At 56.8% G+C, this 27340-nt stretch overlaps 2 protein-coding genes across 4 annotated transcripts; one reads left to right on the top strand and one right to left on the bottom strand.

The window, feature by feature from the left end:
- The first annotated feature begins 1802 nt into the window (after positions 1-1802).
- RNF19B (ring finger protein 19B) lies at positions 1803-24205 on the top strand. Of its 3 annotated transcripts, XM_085208583.1 has the most exons (10): positions 1803-1939; positions 14772-15455; positions 18677-18882; positions 20580-20724; positions 21109-21271; positions 21570-21684; positions 21791-21931; positions 22292-22499; positions 23116-23247; positions 23445-24205. In XM_085208583.1, the coding sequence occupies exons 2-10, from the start codon at positions 14863-14865 to the stop codon at positions 23929-23931; spliced, it is 2190 nt and encodes a 729-aa protein (XP_085064709.1). In that variant the 5' UTR covers positions 1803-1939; positions 14772-14862; the 3' UTR covers positions 23932-24205. The 3 variants fall into 3 exon arrangements, with proteins under 3 accessions (XP_085064709.1, XP_085064708.1, XP_085064707.1); XM_085208582.1 differs by lacking the exon at positions 1803-1939 and having other exon boundaries at positions 14695-15455; positions 20583-20724; XM_085208581.1 differs by lacking the exon at positions 1803-1939 and having other exon boundaries at positions 14696-15455.
- A 722-nt stretch (positions 24206-24927) lies between these two features.
- HPCA (hippocalcin) lies at positions 24928-26741 on the bottom strand. Its single transcript, XM_010723456.4, has 3 exons — positions 26061-26741; positions 25626-25731; positions 24928-25348 (listed from the first exon to the last, which is right to left on the bottom strand). The coding sequence occupies exons 1-3, from the start codon at positions 26436-26438 to the stop codon at positions 25251-25253; spliced, it is 582 nt and encodes a 193-aa protein (XP_010721758.1). The 5' UTR covers positions 26439-26741; the 3' UTR covers positions 24928-25250.
- Positions 26742-27340: the final 599 nt, after the last annotated feature.

Genomic DNA, 27340 nt, shown 5'->3' with positions numbered 1-27340 from the left:
TAGCTGCAAGCCAGATACTGCCTTCTGTTTCTTCTTGTGCCTTTCATACCTTGCTGCACACCTCCCTCCTGACCGGAGTCTGTCAAACTACACAGGACAAAATCTGCTGTAATGAAGGGTCTGAAGGCGTTTCCCGGTCTCCTGTTATCCTGCCTCCACAGCATCTCAGGCCTGCCGTGGCTCTCAGGAGTCCCAGAGGAAGGTGGTGCTGATGAGAAGTCATTGTTTTCTCCGGTGCCTTTGGTACCAGGCGGCAGCTGCTTGCAGCTGAGGCTTTGCTTGGGGCCGTGTGGACGGACAGCACAGGGCTCAGGCTGCCTATGCCTACTTCCTCCAGAAAGGACTGGTTTCTTCTGCACAACTGGGTGCCCTTGCTCCTCAGCCATGCAGTCCCTCTGTGCTCTGATGGTTTTATTACCTTTCTGTACTTCTGATAAGCATTTTCCATCTTTTGAAGGCAAGCTTGTTTCTTCTGCATTTGTGGTGTTCTTCCCTTATTTCTTTTGATGATGGATGTTAAATTATGCTCTTCCTCGTTGTTTGGGAGTCTGTCCTTTTGCTGCTTGCCTACTGTTGTTTTCAGAACCTGTTCTGCCTGCTCCTCCTGGATTTCCAGTGTGTGGGATGGCAGCTCTTGGCTCTCTGAGCTGGGCTTCTTCCAGTTGATCACCAGCTTACCCAAATGCAGAGCACAAAATGAATTGTTGGGGTGCTGTCAGGAGGTTGTGTAGCTCACGCGAGGCTCTGTCCTCTGTAGTTGGATCTGTTCTGTGACCCGTCTCCGTCGCTGTGACCTTGAATGCTTTCCATAGCATGTGATGCTCTGCAGGTGCTGTAAATTCCTTCTGTTCAACGATTTCACTCCAGCAAGCTGCTTATCAGGCACTCTTTTGAAAACTGTGTTCATATTTCATTTAGAAAATTATTCAGCAACTATAAAAGGGGAAAATTCCTATTTATAGCACAAGAACTAGCATCAAATAGGACACTGAATTCTCGCTGATAGAGGAAGTGACCTGTTCTCTACTGCAGCAATACTTCTGCTGAAAAGAAACGGCATCTCAGATGGGGGGAAGGGATCAAAAAGCCTTGGGCCATTTCTTTCCATTAAAGATGTGCCGCAGACCTAAAAATGTAGTATCTGGCCTTCTCCCTTCCTGCTGAAACCATCTGTGAATGATACTGCAGAAACCCTTTCACTGTGGATTTGTGGTTAGCAATAATGAGTCTGATGGCTCCTGACGTCTGTTCTGGAGTCGGCCTTAAGTTTCTGATCGATATCTGCTCTCCGACCTTGGCCTGGAGCAAAGGCAAGTCCCCGCAAGGAGTGCGTGCTGTGCACCAGTAGCACAGATCCCCGGCTTGGGTAGAGCCAAGGGAGCGTGGCATACAGATCTTACAGCCCAGTACAAAAGGAGCACGTGGGACTGAGCAACAAAGAACGGGCAGTGCATGGGGAAGGTGGGAAGAGCACAGTGCTGCTGCCCTGCGGGGCCACGTGGAGGCACGCATGGTGACAGCGGTGCAGGTGACCGCGTTTCCTCTGATCCTGCCACCCTGACTGCAGCTCCACTCTGCTTTCCCTTCCCCTGGGTAGGTGAGGCTTCCCCCCGGGCCACGCTGGCGCTGCTGGCCTCTGCCTGCCGCTGTTCCCTGCTGTCTCCTCTGTCCTTCCTGCGGTCTTCGGGCTCCTTAGCAGGAGCTGCAGTGGTGACACCAAGCCAGGCTCTGAGAGGTGGAGGACCAGAGGATGGGATTCCCCTCGTGTTGCCGTGGAAACCGTTGGAAGGGAAGCAGCAAAAGCGGGGCTGGCAGGGAGTGCTGGGCGGTGTGCGGAGGCAGCGCTGTGCTGACATCACGCGGGGAGGCGGCGTGGGGAAGGGAGAGCAAGGGAGGCTGCGGAGGGAAGAGAGCTGCATCCGAGTGGGCTCCGGGCGAGGTAAGAGACCCCGGGGCGCAGGGGAGGGTGGTTCTACGGGCGGCTGCAGGCTCAGGACCTGCCTTGGCATCCTTCTGGCTGGCGTGCTGATGTGGGGGGTTCCTGGGCAGCAGCAGCGTTATACAATGCTCTGACCGCCTGGCACAGCAGGGCTGGGCTCTTGGGACCCGGTCAGAGCCTGGATGCCCGATGCAAAGCTGCAAACGCGTCCCCCCCCAGGATGTCAGTGTGTGTCACTCACTGCTGGGAAGAGCCAGGCATACCTAAACCTCCAGGAGGTGCAGCAGCCCTAATCCCTCTGGAGAAGGGGACCAGAGTTCCCTCCTTGGATAAGAGTACAAACCTTTAAAGAAATGAATCAGAAGTTTGGAGACCCAGTCTCCCTGAGCTACACCAAGCTAAGAGGAAGCTGAAGCAGAGATTGTGCTTTGGAGCTGAGCCCAGCAGTGTGCATTTGGGATGGGTATCCTAAGCTGCGCGTCTCAAGCAGTCACAAGACTTACCAGCCTGCAGGAAGCAGTCATTCTGGGGAAGGCAGCCTGGTACAAATTTATTGCTGAGAGTTCTCCGGATGTGGATCCTGGGAATCTGCAGACCTTGGAGGCCAAAAACAAAGCCCTTGAAATCTTTTGCATGTCGTCTTTTAGCATAACAGTTGCAAAAGGGACCCAATTTGTAGCAGAGAGAACAAGGGGTGACGGTCACCTCCGTGCCCTGCAGCATCCCAGTGGAACCTATGTGTTCAGCTGGCCCAGAGGGAATTTCATCTCTTTCTACTCCAAAAGCTTGGCTTGTTCATTAATGCTCGGAACAGCTGGTGGTGTAACAGCTCTGATTCCATGGCAGAGGGGTGTATGGACTTCACAGCAACAAAGAGGATGGGCTGGGCACTCCTTTACCCATTAAGACTCACAGAGTGTATCTGACTAAGCAAAGAACTTCTAGGGTTAAAGCCCATTGCTGGCAAGCCCTGCAGGTATCACAAACCATTACTGGGGAGGAGAGAGAGCAGACACAGGACAGAACTTCAAGTGGAGCTGAGGAAACTTTTTTTTTTTTTTAACATCAAAGAACAGGGAGGAGCCAATGCCTCTGTCACAACCATTTTGTTGAAAAAAGTTTCACGTTTCCTATGTTTGTGGAATCACAACATGTCATTTAAGGAGCTGGGGAGAGCAGTGGGGCCATGGAGAAATGCAGTCAGGAATGCCCAAGCATACATAAGAAAGCAGAATTGTAAAAAGGAGCACAAATATGCTTTAATTAGGGAAGGCTATTGCTGCAAGACGCACGATCTTCCCCCACACAGATGCTGGGTCTATATGGAGCATTTGGGAGTGGCCCAAGCTGGCCATAGTGCTGCTTATTCTGTGGTACCTCTGCAAAAAGCAACAGCTTGTGCTGCTGTGTGGGACTTCTGCAGCAGTGCTGTGCTGGAGGCCCCCACACAGCGGCTTTTAGCAGAGGGGAGGCTGAGGAGAGGTGGCAGGGCTGTCACCCAGGTGGCTGCACAGTCAGCTGTGCTGCGTACCTCTGACGTGGGCAAGGAGGGGGGAGAGGCTTTGGCAGCAGCTCCTGCCAGCTTCCAGAGCCGCACGGAGCAGCTGGGCTGGGAAGGAGCTGGCTCTGAGCAGCCCCAAGAACCCCCAAATGAGACTCTGCCTGTCCTGGCTGCAGCTCGGGAAGGGTTAACTCTGCTTTTCTGCAGTTCCAGTCCCTGAGGTAGCTGCTGGCCATGCGGAGCTACAAACCCAGCTAGGGCTGCTTCTAGGTTGTGTTTCATCTTGATTTTTTCAAGGATATTCAAAATGTAGTAGGGGAACAGCACCAGAACCACCTAGAAGCAGAAAGCCCCAGTCGACCCTCCGGGTCCTTGACCTTCCCCACTGTTCCTTTTGTTCAACCTATAACTTGCCTACACTGCAAAGGGGACGATCATGTGAACATTACACAGCCCGGCATCTGCACAGCAGCTGAAGCAGCTGAGTGTCTCCAACGTGCTCTGAGTGCCCTCGTGCGATCCCTCTTCCACAGCTGTGCTGTATTACGTGGGTGTCCGTCCCCTACCGTGGGCCATCACTGCTAGGCACGAGACCTATTTGTGGCACTTCTTGTGCTCTTCGCAAGGGAGGTAGAAGGGCAGATATTTCCACCTCCCCGGAATGCAATAGGTGGAAGCACTGGGAGCTTGTGCTCTGCTGGCTGTTGGCACCCAGCCTGAAACAAACGTCCTCTGAGAAAATAGGGCTGTGGACCTGCAAGGCTCTGCAGAGGGCTGGGGCACCATGAGGAGCTGCCCTCGTGCCAGGGTCCAACGAGGGCCCTGGGAGCTGAGCCAGGTCCTGCTGGACACTCTAATCCTTCCTGTTCCAGTCTCTCTTGGCCACGACTCCACTGCGGAGAATGTTTCCCAGTTCCTTTGGCAGAGGCACATACAGGCGCCTGCCCTGTGTTTGCCTTCCCCTCACCCGGTGCCTGTGAGTGGCAGCAGGGCAGTTGTGCACCCAGGAGTGCAGGTCAGTGCGTCCCCAGTGCTGCCCTGGGGTCCCCTCTGTCATCTCCCCAAACCTAGGGTGGAATTTCCCTCTGCTGAGGCTGCCGTTTGTTTAATAGCTGAGGTTACTTGAGTAATCAATAGTTCCCTGTTTCTTAATGAAAATATTATCCCTTTAGCTAAACCAGCATTTCCAACATTCTATAAACCTGGCCTTAACTCTCATCTCTGGGGGGAAATCTAGGTGCACAATTACCCAACTTACATAGGACGTTGCTCCTTTTTTAGCTACTGCCAGCATTTTTATTTTTATTTTTATTTTTATTTTTATTTTTATTTTTATTTTTATTTTTAACTATCTGGGAAAGGCTGGCAGCACACAGAGAAACTGCCAAAGTCATTTGACTCCTGTCAGTCTCAGCCCCTCTCTTGGTTCTGCTCCAAGAGCTCATTCTCTCCGCTTGCTCCTTCAAGGAAGGTGATGAGGACAGAATCAGTGGGATTCACGTGGCCAAGCGCATTGCTGATACAAATCCCAGCCTCCAGCCTCCAGGAGAACTTGGCTGAGCTGCTACCAAGAGAAGAAAAGCTTCCTGTCCTACAGCAGGCCCAGTGCAGGGCAGGACCGGGGCTGCGAGACAAGGTGCCCATAGCAAGGCTCCATGACTGTGAGCAGCACCTCCTTGCAAGCACTCAAAAGCATCAGCTCCCTGGAGCTGGATTTCCACTGGCTCCATCCCAGGTGGTGAATGGCTGACAGAAGTTCTGGGCTCCAGTTTCCTCTGACTGAAGGACATCGCCGTTAGTGCTGCCACTGGGACAACAGAACCACCCTTACTGCGTACTGCTAGCATCTCTTCTCGCTTCCAGTATTTCCAAACCAAACAAGATCACAAAGAAACTCAAGAGAAATCCACTTCCCCTCTTCGCTGGAACTCCTCTTTCTGCCTCACGTATGCCTTTGTTGCCATCTCTTGCACGCCAAATGCAGGAACAAACACTGGGGTTTGGCAGGGCTCAAAGCCTTGGCTCCTCAGGCGGAAAGAGGCGTTCCTGGTCCATAGCCCACAGACAGGGTTCTGCTCCCTGTCCACTGCCAGGTTCTCCAGCTGCAGTTCTGGTGCTCGTCCCATGCTGAGAGCACCAATCCTGCATGTTGGGACTGGGCAGCACCTCTGGGCGCTGGGTTGTGAATCCAGGGGGAGCAGGTCAGAACAGCCGGCAGAAACCAGAGCTCCGTGAACCCCGGCACGCTGCTGCGGCCGAGCTGCGCGTCCCAGCAGGAAGCCCAGGACTCGGCACTGCCCTGAGAGGCTTTTCCCCAAATATGCATGACTGCAGGGGGCAGGGAAATGCAAAGGGAGGCTGAGCAAAGCCAGAATGCTTCTGGTTCACGAAAATAGGGCTGTTACTGCCAACAGTTGCCCCCAGGAGACTGCAGGGCATAGCTAGGGAGGAATCCTGTAACTCATGGCAGCTAGGAGGTACTTGGCAGCTTGTGTTTATCCACTGGCAAGCACTGGGCCTTTCCCAGCACTCAAGGGACGAGGAAGGCAGCCTGGAGAGATCAGGCCTGGATAGCTGGGACATGGTCAAAGCTGCTACCTCCCTGCTAGAGGAATGCTATGGAGAAACAGCAGGGCCTAGCTCCTGTGGAGCATCTCAGTCCTCCTGCACACTGCTCACCCCATAAACCTCCTGCTCAATTTTCTGCTGTGCAGAGCCTGACCTCTTCAGACAGAAGATGGACTAGTTTGCTTAAACACCAGCTATAGCAACCCATAGATGAGCCCTGGAGAGGGAAGAGGGCTTCACATGGTAGGAGAGAAACAGGGCTGGGAGCAGAGAGAGGAAAAAGAGGAATTTCATGGCTACAGTACATGCAGGCTCTGCTTGAAGAGAAGCTAGAGAGAATGGGCTTGTGGTTGTGGCATCAGACCAGGAGAAGGAAGAGGGGCTCACTGGTAAACCCCAGTAGAACAAACCCTGTCCACTTTTCCATGACAGCCCAGGAACAAGGGGTGCTCATTCCTTGTTCCTCCTTGTAAGAATATAACGCAATGGAAAGCACAGCACTACAGCATAGTAGTAAAGTCCTGGGCTGCAGCAAGGGAGGATTTGCTCAAATGCAGCAGCCACAGAAACAAAAGAAGCTGCTTACCTTCAGCAGGCCTCAGGGAGGCAGAGATCTCCAAAGAGATGCCCTCACCTCCACTGCCAACCCTTAAACCAGGGCTGGGAAGGGCTGCATCCTGGCTCCGGCCCTTCATCACTCAGCAGCACTGCATGTACCTGAGCTGCCCTGGGTTGGCCCTGCCTTCCCACCAGGTGCTCCATCACTGCCTCAGGCCATGACTCAGCACTTACTCTCCACTGCTACAGCTTCCCTCTCTCTTGCTCATCTTGTTCTGCTCCAGGGCCACAGCAGAGGACGGTACACAGGGCTGTTGGAAGAGCAGTTCCAGTCTGAGCCAGGCTAAGGGCGGGGGCTTGGCAGCCAAGTATCAGGCTGAGAAAAGATCACATCTGAGACAAGAGAACTCTGACTGAGCCAATTTTCAGTGAGGAGCTCATACATTTCCCACCTGGTTGGTTTTGGCTCAGCCCTCTGGAAAATGACACGCATTTTCCTTGCTGCTGGGCCAGCAGTCTGGGAGCACCACACTGCTCTCCCCATCCTGGCTGCTGGAGGGACCAGAATCACTCCTTTCCCCTTTTCACAGCTGTTGCTGGTTATGAAAATGGGAACATTCCCCAGGCAGTTCTCAGCAGGAACTGCCCTTTCCAGGGCTGACCGCACGGGCTGCTTCTTCCTCTTCCCTCCTGCTGTCACAGATCTGGGTACATTCTAGTCCTGGTGAAGCACTGCCCTTCCTAGCTGCCCTTCCTCACACAGCACATGAGAGCCCGTGGCTCTGGCCTGGGAAGGGAGGGGGATGTTTATTCCCTTGCCCCAGATCTAGAAAATTCTTGAGCCAATTATCCTCCCAAAGTACTGGGAAAGAAATAAGAAACCCTGGGATCTGTCTTGCTGCAGGGATTTACTCTGCAAGCTGTCAGACTGCAAGGAAGCAGTGTTCCTGACACCAGCTACCATCCATCAGCACACGGGGAGGATCACACCTAGCGGAAGAGCAGAGGAACACTGTCATGGCATCTCACAAGACAGTCATTATTTCTTGTCACATCAGACACAGAGCCACGCAGTTGCCTGTGGTACAGGGAGGGAAAGTTGGACAGAGCTCAGGGAAGGCAGGAAGGAGAGCAGGAGTCACTGCGGCCGGGAGCTGCGGAATCCAAAGCTTAGCGAGATTCACAAAGGGCCGCCCTACCCAGCAAGTTGAGCGCTTCTGGGAAATCCCAAATGGTGCAACTGAGCTAATTCAGAAAGCAATCGTCTGGCTAGTGCCAAGGTCAGGCTGAGTAACTCCTTCCCTCTGCCTTCCACTTCTGCTGGGGGAGGCAGGAAGCTGAAAACTCCCAGCCTGGGACCCCCAGTGCATGACAGCAAGCTGGGTAGCAAATACATGTCAGCACCAAACCCCACTGTGCTCAGTTCCCTTCTTGACTCCCAACGGCACAGGGACAGAATTTCCTCACTCTTCATTTCACATCTCAGGGAAAATTTCTGCCACTGGTGTTGACTTAAATGAAAAGTTGGTAAATTCAGAAGGAAATTTGGCTTCATTAAGTAAGATGCTAACCTTTGGAACTGCTTTGAGAATTTCTGAGTTAAGTACAGTAACTGGCTGGAAATATCCTGGTGGTTTTATAACCTTTAATAGCATCTGTACTTCTGCACCCAGACAAGGGTCATCAGACTGCTCCAAGATGTGATAAGATCTCCATAGAGAAACCAGGAAAGAATTCTCTTCCTGTTTTTTCTCATCCTGTTGGATCCTTTCCTCATTGCCCAGCTTCCATAAAGCAAAGGAATTACCCAAGCCCAGCGTGGCATGGCCTGGTGTATGGAGACCCATGGGGCCTGTTCCCATGAATCTGACTCCAGTTTGAAATAAGCTCTACAGTGTGGCACTTCTGGAGGTGGTAAATGCTTTGGGAGCGTTGCCTCTGAGACAGAGCAGTGAGACACAGCACTGCTGAAGGGCTCCAGATAAGGACTGCTTGTGCTGATGGGAGTTGTGTTCTTGTCGTTGGAAGTCCCCCTCAAGCTTTTCTCTTCCCAGATGTCAACTGGTGCTTTGTGGCATCAGGGCTCAAACTCCTTTGAAGCCAAGCAGCCCCAGAGACAAACCCCAGCCACCACCTGCCCGTGACAGCAGGTCCCTGGCACTCAATTCACTGGGGCCTTCTCCCATTAGCAGGTCACTGAAAGCTCTGGATTATACCCAGGCAGCATGGACACTGTAATATGCAAGCCCTGAAACTGCAGCGCCTGCTCCACTACACAGCAAAATAGGTCGTGCATCAGCAAATGAAAAAGGACAGATGGTGTCTGCTAATACAGCTTAGTTTATGGCCTGCAGGATTAACTCAGTAGTTGTCATGCCTGCAGAAGATAGGAAATGGGTGGGTTGGGTGGAGGAAACACAGAGTGCCCAACCCTACCAGTTTGTAGGGTGCATAAGCTGGAAAGGATGTCAGAGATGCTGTGAGGTTTTAAGATGCTGTCGAAGGATGCCAGCATAGCATCTCTTCAGGGGCACTAAAGCTACTGCCTCACACCAAGCTCTTCTATCCAGCTCCAGTTCCCACACTACTACTGCAAAGGTCAGCTCTGTAAAGACAAAGATGCTGAGCCATGCAGGCATCCCCAGCAGAGACAGGGACACCACCTGCAGTCTGTGCACCAACAACCGCTCTGCAGGAGAGAAGCCACAGCTTCCTGCCCCGTGCCACCCAGGGGACAGTCTCCAGTTCAGCCTTTTGAACTCCCGAGCACACATGTGTCTGCAGGAGTGAGACAGAAAGCTGAGGCAGAAGCTTCAGGTCTTTTCAATGCTTTCTATGTGACACACTGTTCTCCTTTCCTGGAAATCAGGCCAGTGCCTCACTCTGCACTCATTGCAGAAGACAAGCTCTGTGCCAGCACTGTCACTTCTCTGCATCTGCTGTCTGAGGGCAAAATGAACCCTTCCCCAGTTCCCCACAAATGGTCCTCCTGAAGGTTTCACCTTGATCTTTGCTATCTCTGCTGTGGCCAGGTTTGCTCGAACCCTGTGAGATGCTGAGCTCTCCAAAACACAGCTGTCATCACAAGGAGAGGCTCCCGAGGCAGCGCTGGGCTCCAGCCTCGCTGTGTCTCTTGCTCTCCCCGAGCCTCACAGACAGGTGGCTGCCACCCGCTGCCAGAGGTGTTTGTCACCCCCACTGTCTCCTAACCACAACCAGCTGTCACAGGCACTGGGGGTTTTCTCCAGTGACTAATTTGCCTGCGTTTATGCCAACACCAAACACATAATTGTCTGCTTAACAGCTCGGGTGAGGAGGGAGTCTGGCTGCCTCCTTGTATCGTAGGGATCAAACCAGCACTCTCCTGATGGTTGCACCCTGCTGGCTAAACCTTCTCACTTATAAATCCTGTATCATTAGGGACAGCGGGTCATCAGGAAGAGTGAATTGAGAGCAGCGATCATTGTCACTTTTACCACCAAAGCTGTACAGAGAGTGTGCAGGACAGCAGATATATAAGCAAATCAGAACAGCTTGTGCTTTTATAACAAAAGGAAATGCTTTTGTGGAGGTGAAAAGCGTATCAGATTACTATTATAAGCAGTTGCTTAATGCTCCCTACCTTTACGTCATCACTGAAGTCGACAGCATTTATCTCTACGTCCTTGCTCGGGTTCCCCTTTTGGGCGCGTGTATCCGCAACAGGGCCGGGCCCATGGCCCATCCGGCTGAGACCTGGGGAGACAGGATGCTGAGCCACATGGGCACTGAGCCCCCAGGTTGTTCCCCCTCAGATCTCCCCACCTCCCACCTCTTTTATCAGCTGCTGACAAGACTTGCCATGTGCGTAGGTGGCTCCCAAGCTTACAAGATGATTCCCTGCAACCCCCACCCCTACTCATAAGTGTTCAGGATTTCGAGGAGGGGGAGCACAGCATTCCTCCATCTGCAAGCCTGTTCTGCAAGAGATGTGCGATGCTTTCACAGTGCTCCATGTGGCAACTCCCTCCCGGGGTTTCACATGACAGCATCTTCCATGGAAAGTCACAGCAGGGAGTGGAAGATTGTCGTGCAGTACGTGTGGGTGTTACGAGAGAGCAGAGTAGGATGAGGAGATGGAGGGGAGAGGGGATGTAACCACAGAGGAAACCAGAATCCTACTGAAAGAGCCTCGAATTCCTGAACCCAAGGCTCCCTTCTCCTGTCTTTTGCTCTTCGTTTAAAAGAATGTCAGTCCTTGTCAGTCCTGCAGAGAAAAAGGGAATCAAGCAGAATCATCTCTTTGTTCTCTGAACACGTCTCATGGGACCGCAGGAGGCAAACAGAACATGAACTAACGAGATCAGTCCAGAGAGTGTGTGCAGTTGCACACTGGGGAGAGCCCTCCCGAGTCACTGTTGTCTTCCCTGGAGAGAAATAAACGTCTGCGAATGGCATCTCCATCTGAGCAATGATCAGAGTGCACTGTCATTACAAACCAGTGGTTCCCCAGGGCTGCACAGAAAATGACCCCAGTGAACTTCAGCTCTTGGATACACAGCTGCTACCTCATGTATTCAAAGGATCCCTCACTGCAGATCTCAAAGCTCTCAGGGTGAGAACCTCTCACAGCCCGCAGCTGCCAGTCCTGCTCTGCACACCGCAGAGCTGGGACACCTGGAGGAACACAGGACGCTCCTGGAGCAATGGGGCAAGGAGCCAAGACAGGGTTACCAGTGAGCTTTAAACTCCGTTTGTGCTGCACGGTTCGACTCTCTCACACCTTTTTCTTGATGCTGAGCCTACGGCAGCCTCTCAGGGTTGTTCGCATTGGTGCACCTCATTGCACCTAGAACCCTTCAGGAGCCCTGGCTGTGCCACCAAAGCAGGGCCAAAGGTCTCAGCCTGCCCAGAAACCAGAGCTGAGTCATTCCAGAGTGTTCCTGTTCAGCAACAAGGAAGAACTCCTCAGTTTGAGCTCCTGGTGTAAAGCCACTCCCCTCCTTTCCCATTTCACCCCAGATGTGGCCATTTTGGAAGGCAGCAACATGAGCTGGATTTCCTCGGAACTCCATCTGCTCTGAAACACAGCCGGTGACCCATGAATACCTGCACGTTCATTTGGGGAAAGAGGGAGAAACCCTGAGAAGTCTTGTGTACTTCCAGAGGAGTTTGCTGCAGGGAGGGACTCACACATCAGTGCCACAATGACCAGGATTGAACTCTTGTGTCCTGCAGTGACAGGAGCAAGATGTTCCCCAGATATCTGAATAACCAGGAAAGGGGGGAGGGGGCAGGCGAAGGGGTGTAGGAGTTTCTGTTTCCTCAGCAGCAAACCAAAGCTGGTGCTTGTCTGCCAGGGCCCCGCTGCGGCAACATTCCCAGCCTCAGCGCACCCCGTGCCCTCCATGCAAATACTCCCAGTCTGAGAGCAGTTTCACAAGCCCTTCTCGGCAGCCAGCCTCTGCTTTCACTCTCTGAATTGCAGAGGGGAGTTTTCATTACATCACCAGGGTTCTTCCTCCCTGAAGCCTGTGTCAGAGCAGCCACTTTTCTCTGTAGGGGCTTTCAGGGTGTGGGCAGCCGAGGCAGTTCCCTGGAAGGCAGCCCCGTGCCCCTGAGGTTGGCTCCATGCAGATCAGCCACCCGTCGCCCCAGCCGGGCAGCGCAGCACCCATTGGCCACAGCCGGTGCTGGGACGCAGCATTCCCTGTGCTGCTACTGGAAGCCTCCCTGGGAGATGCAGCATTTCAGGCAGCTGTAAAAGCTGCCCGTGACAAATCCTGCTCTGACTGAAGCAGCAGGGTTGGAAGTCAGCAGCATTCCAGCTTTCTGCCAGCGTAAGCAAGAGCAAATTTGCCTATCGGGGCTGAGATTCGTTTACTGAAGCATTTGAATTCTCTCCCTCTTTTTTTTTTTTTTTTTTTTTGTTTATATTTGAAAATGTCCCTGAGTTAAACAGTCAGGCTTATGCCAGCTTCCCCACAGCCCCAGGTCACAGCTCCTCCCTCCCAATCCGGTGCCGTTCCCATCAGTGCTTTCCTCTCCCAGCAGCCCTTTTCTGTGTGCTCTGTGTCCCAGCCCCAGACGCCGTGTTTTGATTTAAATCTCAATTTGAATCAAAACAAACCACCGGCTTCAAACTGCTCCCTCCTGAAGAACGTGCTCCTGGCCAGAGCTAAGGAAACTCCACGCTGAAGCATCTCAGCCACACAGAACTTGTTTTCAGGCAGCTGGTACATCCAGACCGTGGCAGTTAGAAGCCCATATCCACCAGAATGCTAAAAGCACTGAATCCTCTCAGCGGTGTAAGGACTGGCAAAAGATCTGCACAGCAGAGGAGGCAGAGGATGATGCTAAAGTCAGCGTGAGCCTCTCAGATCTCCCCTCCATCTCCCAGTCCCACTTGTATCACAATATTTCATATAAGGGAATGAGGAATCATTTCTGCCCTGTCAGCACATCACGAGCTGATGCCTTTCCCAGGGACTCCAGATGGTTTTGCTCTCTGTGGCTGCATTACTGGTAATTCAGGCCCGCCTCACATGAGCTTTAGAGGTGAAACCTTCCCACAATTAGTTACAGTCTGCTCTTGTGCTGCAACGGACGCAGGGCTGAGCTGTCAGCGCTGTCTGGAAGCCCCATCCCACACACAGGCCCTGCCCAGGTTTCTCTGTTTTGGTCAGCAGTGTGATTTTTCAAGTGAAATCATCAGACCAAGACAATCTCAGCTGCAGATGGGTAGTGACAGCCATTTGAAAGTGTCTCATACCCAGCCCATCTCAGCTAGGAACAGCTGATTTCAACATCATCTGGATTTGCACTTCTTCTTCTCCTTCCTTTCCCACCAGTGAAAGGGGAGAGGATCCTTTCACACATCAGGGCTCTGCATCAGAAGCATCACAGCATCATCATTCCTCCACACAAGGTGGAGGCAGCACGGCAGGGATGGAGCTCAGTAACTCACACCGCTTTGGGGCAAAGCGCTCCCAGGCATCCCTGTGATATCACTGGCCTCTCTTGGAGAAGGACTACTTTGCTCTCTTGCTAAATTAGCTTGCTAGTAACAGGGTTCTTGATCCCCATTTAGCAGAGTTTAACACCCTGAGGCTAATCCCAAGTGTGGTCCAAAGCTTGCAGCTGGAACAGCAGAGCGTAGCAGAGGTGAGGGAGAGCTGACAGACAGGCTCTGGGGAACGACTTGGATGCAGCAGGCAGAACTACAAGGGAGGGTGCGTGGCAGGCACAGAACCAACAGAAACATCACAGAAAGAAACAGGAGAACTGAAGGGGAGTAGGAGGGAAGGAAGCTTCACGCGTGCGCTCACGCAGGTGATTTACTCCCTCTGTGCCTACATTCATCCTTCTATCAAGCAGAGAAGCATCACTGTTATCTCTGCTGCACAGAAAGGCTCGGGGTCTGTGCCTGCAGCGCAGCACCCAGGTGCCTCCAAAGCGCGGCTGGGCTCGCTCAGCCTCGTTCTGCTGCCAGCGGCAATGAAAGGAGCCTCTGCGGCAGGGAGGGAGCGCGGTGATAACTGTGCGCAAACGGACTTTGCTGAGAGAAGCGGCGGACGTCCCAGAGAGCGCTGAAGCCGCACTCGCCTCGTCGCAGAGCGGCCGGTGAGAAGCAGGCAGCCTGCAGGCCTCCGTGCTTCACCTCCCACCGCAACCACGGGCAGCTCCCAGCCGGGCTATTCGTTGGTTTCTGCGGGCACGGAGGAGCCCCGCGAGAGGACGGGAACCCGAGCCGTGCGGGCAGAGCGGGCCGCAGCCCCGCCGGGGGGAACGCAGGGCCCGGCGCGGCCACAGCGGGACGGGAGGCGCGGAGCGGCTGTGCGAGTAGCGACTCTTCGTCCGGACCCTCGGCACCACAGCTCGGCCTCACGGCCCGCCCGGGCAGCCCCGCGGTCACGGAAGCTCCGGCCGGGCCCCAGAGCCCCATCGATGCCGCAGGAAGAGCACCGGGCCGCGGTGCCGGTAACGGCGGGGCTGCGGAACCGCCAGCAGCAGCGCAGACGACGCCGCCCCGCACCTCCAGCCCGCGCTCCTCGCGCCCGTCAGGGCGCTGCCCGCAACCAAAATGGCGGCGGCGACTTCGCCTCGTGATTGGCGGGGCGGGCGGGGGGCGGGGCAACAATGGAGGGGCGTGGCTCGGTGGGCGGGGCGGGGCCTGGCGGGGCGGGGCGCGGCGCGCTCACGGCTCCGGTGCCGCTGTCGTTGCAGCGCCCGTCGGGACGCGGTGTCCGGCGCCCGGCGCTCCCGGATCGCCAGCGGCTCGTCGATACCGTCGCCTGGCAACAGCCGCCCCGTCGCCATGGGCTCCGAGCGGGACTCCGAATCGCCGCGCTCCTCCTCCATCCACTCGGCCGCCGCCAAGTGCCCGAAGCCCGGCCGCCGCCGCCGCCTCTCCTTCCAGAGCGTCTTCTCCGCCGCCGCCGCCTCCGCCGCGGGCGGCCGTCGACGCGCTAAAGCCGATCCGCCGCCCGCCGCCCCGCCACCGCCCCCCGCCGCTCCCCCGGCCCCGCCGCCCCCTCCGCCGCCCCCTCCGCCGCCGCCCCCCGAAGAGGCTCCGGCGGCGGCGGCGGCGGCGGCGGCGGAGGGGAGCGGCGAAGAGGAGCTGGAGTGCCCGCTGTGCCTGGTGCGGCAGCCGGCCGAGAACGCGCCGCGCCTGCTGTCGTGCCCGCACCGCTCGTGCGGGGCCTGCCTGCGGCAGTACCTGCGGATCGAGATCACCGAGTCCCGCGTCAACATCTGCTGCCCCGAGTGCAGCGAGCGCCTCAACCCCGCCGACATCCGCCGGCTGCTCCGCGACTCCCCGCACCTCGTGGCCAAATACGAGGAGTTCATGCTGCGCCGCTGCCTCGCTGCGGACCCCGACTGCCGCTGGTGCCCGGCGCCCGACTGCGGGTGAGTGCGGGGAGGGGACGCGGCCCCGTGGGGGACCGCTGCTGGGACGGCTCGGGACGGGTCCCCTGTTCCTATAGGGGCTGCTGCTGCGACAGCTCGGGGAGGGGTCCCCCGTCCCTTCCCAACCCGAGGCCCGGCACAACTTGCAGCAATGGGACCTGCTGCCCTGGTTGGGTGCCGGCTCCCCAGGCAGCTCTGGCTCCGTGCTGTGCTGTCACTAATGCACATTTGTGTTCACGCAGATTGCTGTGGAAAGCCCTCATTGCAGGCTCTCTTGGTGGGGCAGGCAGCGGCCCGTGCAGGGAGCTGATAGGCCTGGGGTCCCAAGATATCACACCAGGATTTGGCCTTGGGGACTGTGGAAATGCAGACTAGTGGGGACCTCGTAGTGGGACTTGGAAAGGGCTTTAGTTGAGCTGTCATTTCCTTCATTCAAAAGAAAGCTTGCTTTTTCTGCACAAATGGGAAGCACGGAATTTCCCTTCCACGTGTATCGCAGCAGCGTGTGCACAGAGGCACGCTGCACCTTCCTGGGGAGGAAGGAGCTGTAAACGGTCCCTGTTTCCCAGCAAGGATGCTTGCATGGCACAGAGCAGTGATGTTGACTCATTATCCATTGCCCAAGTGAGGAAATATCTGTCTGTCCAGAAGTCAGCCCGCCCAGCCTGGGTGACTGCACTTATCAGTGCGCTGCTTTCATTTTCTCTTCTCTTTTCCTTTGAACAAACTCTGTTTGGTTTCTATTTATGCTTAAGGCAAAGCTGCCCGGAAAAGGCCTTTGTTCAGGGAACTCAGAGAAGTGCTGCAAAGTTCAGCCAGGACGCGGTGAGAGGTGCAGCTCCAGGCAGTGTGAACATGAAAGGAAAGTCTGACCGGCAGCGGGGGATGGAAAATGTGGTGGGAGGGCTGTGAAGATGTAATCACAGCGTTGTCATCACCGTCCCATGCAAACAGGTTAACCTGTCCCAGGTCGCCTCTTGCAGGTCCTCCGAGCAGCGCTACACAAGGGCTTGTTTCTTCAGAGAGCAGCCAACAGCTGTGCTGGCATCTGCAGGAAACCCAGGCTCTGGGTGTTTGGTGGTGCCGGGCAGGGCAGGCCGTGCAGACTGAGACCAGGGGTTGCCCCCCCTCTCAGTGCTGGAGCAAACCTGGTGCTGTCAGCTCTGTGAAAGGGCCCAGCTGCCAGGCTGTGGGTTGGGGCAGAGGGGTTCACGCAGCTCGACTAAAGTTCCTTAGTGAGGGGAGCAGTGCTGGGCATCCTCCTGCAAACCACCTGGCCGTGCCCTCGGATGTGGGCTCTGCACTCAAACAAAGGCTGCTGAAATCAGCCCTCCGGCAGCAGGAGGAGTTAATCACTCGATCCATTCTTCCCACCCGGTGCCTTCCGTCGTGCTTATGTAGAGTCAGGCTATGAATTATTTACTGTGGGCTTTCCCTCCATAGTGGTGGCACTGCACCATACCCAGCAGGAACGTGGGCACTCGGCACTGCTGGGCAGGATGCTGCTGCTGCCTGCTGCGGAGCTGCACTGTGGGACAGTGGAAGCTGGCAGCCCGGCGCACGGCCGCAGCATCCTGTGCTGCACACCTACTGCAGTCTTTCGTAAACGGAAGAGCTGTGCTGTGCAGGAGGAGTGCCGACACAACACGGAGCGTGTTGCCATGGGAACGCTGGGCAATGGATGCACCATCAGTCACAATACACATAATTTTCTGTATTTGCAGCGTTTTCACCCCTCCCTGCTACAATCAGCCGGCTGTGGAGAACAACAGAACCTTTAAGCCCACTGAGCTGTGTGGGCTGAGCAATGTGAATGGGGCTGAGCACGCTGCGGGGCTCAGGCTTCCCAGGAGCAGAGCGTGGCCGTGGCTGTCTGGGCAGCCCTGGCTGCTGGGTCTCAGAAAGGCACTCGGTGTCAGTTTCCCCTTTCACCTCCATTGGGCTGAGCCAAAAAGCGTCCATGTAACAGAGGGAGGTCAGGTGGGGGTGGATGTGTCAGCTGCCGCATCCTGCGTGAGAGCTCCTTTCTCACTGACCTTGACTTTGGAGCCGTTCTTCCTTTCTCTCATAGAGAAAGCTGTGTAGGTTTCAGGCTTGTGGGCTTGCTCTTGCTGTTTGTTATTTCAGTTCCAGGAATGAAATGTAAACGCGGAGGATTTTTATTTCTCATGGGAGTATGTAGAAAAACCCTAAATCTCTTACGAGGGGTCAACCCCGAGCATGAAGCTGCTCCGTGTGTGGGGGGTTGCTCACAGGGCGGTGGCTGTGTGCTGGTGGCACGCTGAGGATGCTCGGCAGGATTCTGCCAAAGTCACTCAGGAGGGCTCAGGGCCGTCGCCCCACACTGCCCTGTCCCACCTCCCCCAGGATGGGCTGATGCAAACCCACCGCCGCGCCTCCAACCCCGCGCTCTGCCCAGCAGTGTTGTTTCTTTGGCAATTATTTCGTACCCCAGCATGAAGAAGTTGCTCCAACTCCCACGGGATGTGAATCACTGTGGTATGACACATTCGGTGGTTCTCACGCTGCAGCCTTTGAGAAGAGGCAACACAACTTGAGCTGTACGAGCTCTAAATGTAAAACCCTAAATGGGAGTTGTTCTCCTCCGACCACTGACCAAAATGCTGAGGATGGTTGGCACCCTGTGCTGGAAGCCCTCATCCCATAGGGCGGAGGTCAGCGCCGTGCAGTGCTCTGTGTGCACCCTTCCTTGGAGGAACACTGTGGTGCTGCCAGGAGGGGCTGATGCTCCATCTCCCTGCCCTCATTCCCTTGGTTTTACACCAGTTTGGGCTTAATCCAGAAGCAGGATCATTATTGTCTGTGCAGTCCTAAAATTGTGCCTGGCACAACTTCAGCCCTCCTACCCCCTCCGGCCACACACCCACCCTCACGCCCGGCTGTCCTACAGCTGCTGAGCTGCAGAAGGGAGCCTCAGAGCCTGGATCAGCAGAGAGGGCAGGCAGGGTGAGCATCGATCGGGGGAAATCGACAGTGAGAGCTGCCAGTGCTTATCAAGGAGAGAACTCAATATCGCAAACTGTATAAAGGAAGCTGCCCCAAGTAACCCAATTAGCAGCTCTTAATTTCAGGCCCTGCAGTGTGAGGCGCAGGACTGGAGAGCAGGAACGCGTCAGGAGCACAGGGCGGTGCAGCACCCGCAGTGAGAGCTGTGCTGGGCAGTGCCGCCGTTCTCTGACTCTCCACATCTTCCTCCCCAGCTATGCTGTTATTGCCTACGGCTGCGCCAGCTGCCCCAAGCTGACCTGCGAGCGGGACGGCTGCCAGACGGAGTTCTGCTACCACTGCAAGCAGATATGGCACCCCAACCAGACGTGCGACATGGCCCGGCAGCAGCGCGCCCAGGCGCTCCGTGTGCGCACCAAGCACACGTCAGGGCTCAGCTACGGGCAGGAGTCTGGGCCAGGTAGGGCTCCGTGTAGCCGGGGTCGGTCTGTGCTGCGAGGTGCGGGCAGGGCTAGGGCTGGGACGTGATGGAAAGCACAGCCACGAGAGCAGAGCAGCAAGTCTGGGCTGCAGCAAGGGAGGATTTGCTCAAATGCAGCAGCCACAGAAACAAAAGAAGCTGCTTACCTTCAGCAGGCCTCAGGGAGGCAGAGATCTCCAAAGAGATGCCCTCACCTCCACTGCCAACCCCTAAATGAGGGCTGGGAAGGGCTGCATCCTGGCTCCGGCCCTTCATCACTCAGCAGCACTGCGTGTACCTGAGCTGCCCTGGGTTGGCCCTGCCTTCCCGCCAGGTGCTCCATCACTGCCTCAGCATTTCCACTTCAGGGGCACAGCCGAGGGTCTCCAGCTGTGCAGGTGGGAGGCGTTGCCCAGAACAAATCTGGCGGGCTGCTATAGAAATCAGGATGCAAAATGGGACAGGAGAGCTGACGTGCTCAGGTCCTTCCTCCTCAGCTCTCCTCATCCGCCCCAGCAATGCTTGTGGTTGCTTTGATCTTGAATGCTTCTTACTGAGCTAGATGTTGAACAAATAGGTGCTTCTTACAGCTGCGAGTTCCAGTTTGCAGTAAAATGTAGTTTTAATGCCTGTCTGTGTTTGGGGAGGCTCACCGTGAGGTGCTCATAATGTCAAGCACAGAAAACACGCCAACCCACAGCCTCCAGCACTGCCTGGTGGGGGCTGCTGAGTCCACAAGCTCGTTAAAAATAGCTGTGGTGACTCTGGGAGTGGGCACTGAGGCCATTTCTCGCCATCCCTCCCTATCCCCAGACACAGCACACTGCATGTCCTGTTGGTTCCTGTGCTCAGAGTGGGGCTGCCCGGAGGTGGCTCAGCCCTGTGCTGTGGTTGTAGGGCCCTGATGAGGGACAGCGTGGGTGCTGCGGTACAAAGCAGTGAACACAAAGCAGTTCCTGGGCTTTTTCACCCTCCTAAAGAAGATCCCAGCCAGGAGGAGTTGAGCCGCTGAATGGGAGATTCTTCAGGACAGTGGCTTTTCCCACCCCATTCCTTCTGGACTCGGTGCAGTGATTAATGAGGTGTGAGCCGGGCTCTCAGCAGCTGGATCTCATGTTGCTGAGAGTTGGAGGCTGCCAAGCTGCACCGCAGCACAGACAGCCATTGCGTAACCTGACCAGATGGTGCCCGAATGAAGGGGGAGGTGAAGGACCCCCACCCTGTCAGGGCACCATCGGCACCCGGCTCTGCAGCCCCAGCCCCAGCTGCTCCCAAAGGCCAGGCAGGGGCCTCCATGCCTTGCTGCCCCAGTTGCTCTGCTGCTCTTGGCCCATGAATCACCTTTGAAGCAATTTAATAATGATTCTGACCTACCCTGTTGTCCTGGCTAGCGCAGAGCAGGAATGACTTGTTCCCAGCACCGAAGCATGCTCTGAAACACATCCCGGCAAGGCCAGAGAGAGCTTTTACAAGGGCTGTTGCTCCCAGACCTTTCTATCCAAGCAAATCGCTTTGGTGGGCGCTGTCTCATCGCTGTCACCTTCTCAATGTAAAGAGAAACCGAGGGCACAACCCACTGGTTGTACCATCCCCACCCCCTGTGCGAGCAGAGGTGATCCAAAGCAAAGGCTCCGTGCGTAGCAAGGAAACCCCCCGTGCTCACACGCCTCCAACCCCGCGCCCTGCTTCCCCCGCAGCAGACGACATCAAGCCGTGCCCGCGCTGCAGTGCGTACATCATCAAGATGAACGACGGGAGCTGCAACCACATGACGTGTGCGGTGTGCGGCTGTGAGTTCTGCTGGCTGTGCATGAAGGAGATCTCCGACCTGCACTACCTCAGGTGCTTTGCTTCCCCTCCTCGCGCCTCTCCAAGGATCCGTTGGCAAAACTCTTCTTTCTGACCCAAAGTTTTGGGCTTCCTTCCCACCTTGCAGTAGAGTGGGGGCTCTTCTGCACCACCTGTGATGGCATTTGAGAGCTTGAGGTGTGCTGGGTTATTAAACCAAGCATGGCTGAGGCCCGAAGGGACCTTAAAGGCCGTGTCACTGAACACAGTCCTGGTGGTGTGATAATCACCTCGAGCACCAAATTAATCATAATGGGGGAGAAACCTTTTTTGTGTTGTTCACCTACTCCTTAAGCTCTGGGTTTGTTCATATGGGACTTGGCTTAGGGGTTCTCAAGGATTGCTCAAGTTTTAATGTCATTTCTTCCTTCCATTAAGCCCTTCTGGCTGTACATTTTGGGGCAAAAAGCCATGGAGTCGCAAGAAGAAGATTCTCTGGCAGCTGGGCACGCTGATCGGCGCTCCTGTGGGCATTTCTCTCATTGCTGGCATTGCCATTCCTGCTATGGTCATTGGCATCCCTGTCTATGTCGGGAGAAAGGTAAAGGTGGCAAAGCACGCGGTGGGAGCAGAGGGATCCAAGCTCGGGGCATTCTCTGTGCTCCAGGCATCTGAGCAGCAACTGGGGCTCATTGGGAGGGTGGGTCTCTTCATAGAACCCAAATTCAGTTGTGTTTTCTAAGCCCTGTCTTATCTCCTGGGCTTTGTATGGGGAGAGGAGGCGGTGGCCAATGGCTGGATGCCCTCAGATGTCACCCTGAGCTGGGAGGAGGAGCCCTCTTGGCACAGCCCATGGTGGGGACTTGTTGTGTCTCACCCGGTGCCTGTCCTTCCCTCAGATCCACAGCAGGTATGAGGGGAAGAAAACCTCCAAGCACAAGAGGAATTTGGCCATTACTGGAGGGGTCACCTTGTCTGTCATCGCCTCTCCGGTCATCGCTGCTGTCAGTGTTGGTAAGTGGGCACTGCGTGGTTCCCTTCCAGCGTGAGCAGGGCTGGAAGCCCCAGCCCAGAGAACCTGCCCAGCAGAGCTCGGCCTTCAGCTCCTTTCACTCTGCAGGTATCGGGGTGCCCATCATGCTGGCTTATGTCTACGGCGTTGTGCCCATCTCGCTGTGCCGCGGGGGGGGCTGCGGGGTCAGCACTGCCAACGGGAAGGGCGTGAAGATCGAGTTTGATGAGGACGACGGACCGATCACAGGTAGTGTGACAAGGCGGGAGGGCGAAGCAGGACCCTCTCACTGCCTGCTGTGTTGAGGTGAGGGGGTCTGGATGCTGGGTACCAGTGGGACTCCCAGATCTGAACGTAAGCTTACTTCAGTTTAGCTAGGAGGAGACAGAATTATGGAATCATAGCGTGGCTTGGGCTGGAAGGGACCTTAAATATCATCCAGTCCCAACCCCTGCTGTGGGCTGGCTGCCCGTAGCTCAGGCTGCCCAGGGCCCATCCGTGGCCTTGGGCACCTCCAGGGATGGGGCACCCACCCTGGGCAGCGCTGCCAACGCCTCATTGCCTCTGAGTGAAGAGTTTCCCTGACTCCCCGCTGTCCCTCCCCCACAGTGGCCGACGCCTGGCGAGCCCTGAAGAACCCCAGCATTGGCGAAAGCAGCATCGAGGGGCTGACCAGCGTGCTGAGCACCAGTGGGAGCCCCACGGATGGGCTCAGCGTGATGCAGAGCAACTACAGTGAGACTGCCAGCTTTGCAGCGCTGTCGGGCGGCACGCTGAGCGGCGGTGTGCTCTCAGGAGGCAAGGGGAAATACAGCAGGTGAATGGGGCAGGAGGAGGGGATGGGGTTCCCGGGGCTGTGCTGGCCGAGCAGCTTTATGTAGGGCTCTGCTTTCCAAGTTGGGAGGTTACACTACAGTTTTACACCGTGGTTTCCTTCTCAGCTTGGCTGCTGGGTAATTGGAGACGTGTTGATACGGCAGCCAAGACAGAGCCATGGCTCCGTGCTGCTTCTGTGGAAAGCTGTTCTTCTCAGGAATTACATGAGTCATGGATACAAACACTGTTTCAACTTTGACATGGAAAACAAAATGGGTTTACCTAAATGGAGCCAAAAATTAAACTAAGCAAGGGGAACCATCGGTGTTGAACGCTGCTATGCCAAGCTGGGCCGGCACTGAGCCTTTTGCTGTCCATAGAACCATAGAGTGGTTTGGGTTGGAGGGGACCTTAAAGATCATCCTGCTCCAGCCCCTGCAGTGGGCTGGGTGGCCCCCAGCAGCTCAGGCCGTGCAGGGCTCCATGCAGCCTGGCCTCGAACACCTCCAGGGATGGGGCGACCACATCGTTCATCCACCCCAGGGCACACAGGGACTGTTTGGTGCCCCCTGAGGACCACCTGAGGCATTCCTGAGCAACCCTCTCCCTTCCTGCAGGCTGGAGGTGCAGGCAGACGTCCAGAAAGAGATTTTCCCCAAGGACTCTGTCAGCCTGGGGGCCATCAGCGACAACGCCAGCACGCGGGCCATGGCTGGTTCCATCATCAGCTCCTACAACCCGCAGGACAGGTGCGTGGGGTGGCATCCTGGAAATGTCTGCGCTGCGGTGGGTGCAGGGGTGCAGCAGGCTGCTCCCTGGCGGCTGCTGGCTGCATTGGTGCTGTGCTGGCACAGGAATGGGAGCACGAACCTCCTGCGCTGCGACGCGGCGCCCATGGGTGCCCCGGGCTGCAGCCGAAGTCACACAGGGGTGCTTCTTTCTGCAGGGAGTGCAATAACATGGAGATCCAGGTGGACATCGAGGCCAAACCGAGCCACTACCAGCTGGCCAGCGGCAGCAGCACGGAGGACTCGCTGCACGTCCACACCCAAATGGCAGAGAATGAGGAAGAGGAGGAGGAAGAGGGAGAGGAGGAGGAGGAAGAGGAGGACGGTGAGCAGGAGCAGACGTGCAAACACCAAAGCTGTGAGCAAAAGGACTGCGTTGCCAGCAAAACCTGGGACATCACCCTGGCACAGCCTGAGAGCATACGGAGCGACCTGGAGAGCTCGGACAGCCAGTCGGACGACGTGCCCGACCTCACCTCGGACGACTGCGGCTCCCCCCGCTCCCACAGCGCGGCCCCCTGCCCGCAGACCCCCAGCGCCAGAGGTGCTGAGAGCCCAAGTGCCCACCTGAGCCACTGTGCCCATGCCGAGGGCCGCAGGCTGGACGAGATGGTCACGCTGGAGTGCATCGAAGCCCGGGTGTGAGGTGCCCTCCTGCCCAAAAGCGCTGCTGTCATTGCATCCAGCCGGGGCAGGGCTGTGTCTGTGGCTTCTCCTTGCAGCCCCCGCCTCGCCTCGGGGAGCTGCTGTTTCTTACGTGACAAAAAACAAAAAAGGAAAAAATGCCCCCCACCCTCTTTTTGTTTTAATTTATTGGTTCAAGCTCTGTGAGATGTGTACGAGTGTAAATATGTACGTGTGTCTGTACGTCTGCAACCGTCCTAAGGACTATTTGAATAAAGACTCTGGTTGTCCTTCACTAAGCATCCAGCCCATCCTTCATGCAGATGCACGGCTCAGTCCTCCCCGAGGTGCCTTTGGGTGTCTGTAAGCACTGCATACCGGAGAGAAGGGGCACCTCTCAGCCTGCATCATCTCCTCGAGGAAGAGGGGCTGCCCCTGCACTGCCTTGTCCCCTCCAGCATGGCGCATCCCCGGGGCTGTCCCTGCATTATGCAGCCGCAGTGCTCAGCCCCTCTCCTTCCCTGACCACCATGATCCCAGCAGCAACCAAAGGGTCTTCATCTTCCCCATCGCTGGGCTCCTCATCTTCATCACCAGAGCGCTCACCACGGCCGCATGCTCTGCTCTCTGCAGTGTTCTGCCCTCGCCCCACAGTGCTCCTCTGCTCCCACCTGCATTTCTATGAGTTGCTGTGGCCATCCCACTCCATGCCCCCCCGCTGGGTTGGGGGCAGGGTTTGACCACCAAAGCTCTCCATCTCCAGGTCTCCTTGCAGCCCTCTCCACTGGCACTGGGCTGTGTGAGCTCGCTGATCCCAACAGCACAGAAACATGTCCAGCCCTGAGTGGAGCACAGGACCCATCCCCATCCCAGTGCCCACCCCACAGCGCAGCCATGGGCAGCACTGAGCACTGGATGCTGCTCACCGCTGGCCAGGACGTGAGTCCATCACTATTGCCCTGGTACTGCTGCAAGGAAGGTTGGATTCAGAGCTTACAGGAGAGCCTTTTCCCTCTGCTGACTGCACTGACACACACTTTATTTTGCAGGTATTAAAAGACTGAAAGCACAGCCCCTCCCCATGGCCCCACGTACACTCTGACTGTGGGGAGGGGGCTGGTGTGGCAGTGTCTGCATGCTGGGGGGTGCTGGGGTGGCCGTGAGCAACCGTAGTTCATCCCTTTGGCCGTGTCCCTGTGCCCATCAGAGGAGCAGCAGCGGCTCTGCCATGCTGCTCCGCACTCCTGCTGCTCTCCCCATGGGGACATGGAGGTGGGGATGGAAGGATGAGTGGTGGTGGCAGGAGGGGGAGGTGGGGGCTGTGGGGACCGCGGGGGGGCTCAGAGCTGTCCGGCACCACTGGGGTCACACTGCAGCAGGCGCACGATGGATGGATCGCTCTTGGCACCTTTGATGAACTCCTCCAGGGACAGTTTGCCTGCAGGGAGACACGGCTCAGTGCAGCAGCCACCACCCCACCCAGGCACACGGGGGCACAGGGACCGGAGGCCTCCTGGGGACACCCCCCACCCACCGGCTGCCCGGGCTGAGCCCCCCGTGTGTGACCAGCAGTGCTGTGTGCACCCCGAGCCCCTCACTGCCAGAGCTCCTCCCGACCGTGCAGCATTTAATCAGTGAGCACACAGCTCCCTCTAAGACCCCCGGATTTAACCATGAGACCTTTCCCTTAATCCCCTCCTTCCCCTCTCATTTACCATCATTATTAGTATCCATCTGTCGGAAGATTTTTTCCGTTCTTTTCTCCGGAGTCGATTCATCTTCAGGCATATTCATGACGGAGGAGACCATTTTGTAGATGGCCTGAGAAAGGGATGCGGGGACGGGGACAATGCTGATAGGGACAGCGCCCACTGCCACCGACCCGAGGATGGGGACAGAGGGCTCCCCGCACCAGGACCGGGTCCCAGACCGTGCAGGGATTCGGCTCCCAGCAGAGCCGGGGCAGACGGAGGGCAGCAGCCGTCTCGCAGGAGATGGATGGGAGCTGCTCCCGCAGTGCCCAGTGAGACGCCACCAAATCGGCCTCAGCGCTTCCCCTCTGCCACCGCTGCCACCGGGCTGGGGTCTGGGCAAGGGGCGTGCATGGGGGTGGCCACCCCGGCCCCCAGGACCGCCGCGGCACCGCGTACCTGCACGATCTCCAGCATCTCCTCCCGGCTGATGTAGCCGTTGCCATCCAGGTCGTACATGCTGAAGGCCCACATGAGCTTCTGCTCCAGCTTCCCGCGGGAGGTGACGCTCAGCGCAATGATGAACTCTCGGAAGTCGATGGTGCCGTCGCCGTTGGTGTCGAAGGTGCGGAAGACGTGCTCTGCGAACTTGGAGGCGTCGCCGTAGGGGAAGAAGTTGGCGTAGATCTTCTTGAACTCCTCCACGTTGAGGATGCCCGAGGGACAGTCCTTCAGGAAGCCCTTATACCAGCCCTGCAGCTCCAGGTCGGAGAACTCGGTGTTTTCCCGCAGGTCCTGGAGCATCTCGGGGCGCAGTTTGCTGTTCTGCTTCCCCATGCTGCTGGGCACGCCGACCCCAAGGGAAGAGCGCCTGGCCCTGCTCGGGTCCCTGAGTGCTACAGGAGGGGAGAGGGATGGGGCAGCGCTCCCTGGCAGCCCCCGGGCACCCGCACGGAGGTGTGCACCGATGCTGATCCCTCCATGCCGCCGTCCCCTCTGAGCCGCCGGTGGCAGCCCCAGGGACAACACGGCGCAGCGCCAGCCCCCGCCCTTTGGGTAATACGCCCCGATGGACCATTTGCATAACAGACTGGGTGATAAATAGGTGGCATCAGGAGGGCAGAGCAGCGCAGAGGAGGGGATTCGGCCCCGGCGGAGGGCTCTGGGTGCAGATCTGAATGGATCTGGGTCAGCTCCCTCAGGGGGGGTTATTTTTGGTGCCTCCGACGTTTCCGTTTGTGTTTGGTGCCTCCGGACGGCTCCGGAGCTCCGGGGAGAGCCGGGGGCCGCAGTGTCCCCTTTCAGCCACGGCCCCCTCCCTGCACCTGGATACTCAGTGGGGACCCCAGTGAGGGCTGGGAGGGGTGGCGGTGTCTGCAGTGCCCAGAGTACCACTGCCCCAACCCCCCAGGTCCCAACCCCCCTTCCTTTGAGATAAAGGTGCACAGGATTCCCCATGACAAGGAACCCAATAGGGACTCCCTATGCACCCGGAGCCTGTGGGACCCCCAACCCCTCTCCGTCTCCCTCACTGTGGAGCGTTGCAGCTCAGCGTCAGGGCTTTGTGCAGAGTCTCCGAAAACGGGCATAGCTGGGGAAGGAGGGGGGGAAGGACGGGAGGGGACCCCCAGGGAAGATGCATCTGGGGCAGGAGGGATCCACAGGGAAATCCTCCCAGGGAGGGGGCTGCAGGGACCCCCCCTCCAAGGGATGGTGCCCCTGCGGTGGGAGGCATCGGG

Source organism: Meleagris gallopavo, chromosome 25 (genome assembly GCF_905368555.1).
Source record: "Meleagris gallopavo chromosome 25, MGAL_WU_HG_1.1, whole genome shotgun sequence".
Classification (NCBI taxonomy): Eukaryota; Metazoa; Chordata; class Aves; order Galliformes; family Phasianidae; genus Meleagris; species Meleagris gallopavo.
Note: the sequence above shows the minus strand (reverse complement) of the source record. Positions and strands in the feature narration are given on the sequence as shown.

Bases quoted from the DNA above. Each gene is read 5' to 3' on its own strand.
- HPCA (XM_010723456.4), bottom strand. From the start codon at position 26,438: ATGGGGAAGCAGAACAGCAAACTGCGCCCCGAGATGCTCCAGGACCTG. The intron at 25,732-26,060 runs GTACGCGGTGCC...TCCCTTTCTCAG, and splicing joins AGATGCTGGAGATCGTGCAG to GCCATCTACAAAATGGTCTC. The intron at 25,349-25,625 runs GTAAATGAGAGG...GTCTCCCTGCAG, and splicing joins GATGGATACTAATAATGATG to GCAAACTGTCCCTGGAGGAG.
- RNF19B (XM_085208583.1), top strand. From the start codon at position 14,863: ATGGGCTCCGAGCGGGACTCCGAATCGCCGCGCTCCTCCTCCATCCAC. The intron at 21,932-22,291 runs GTAGTGTGACAA...CCTCCCCCACAG, and splicing joins GGACGACGGACCGATCACAG to TGGCCGACGCCTGGCGAGCC. The intron at 23,248-23,444 runs GTGCGTGGGGTG...TTCTTTCTGCAG, and splicing joins TCCTACAACCCGCAGGACAG to GGAGTGCAATAACATGGAGA.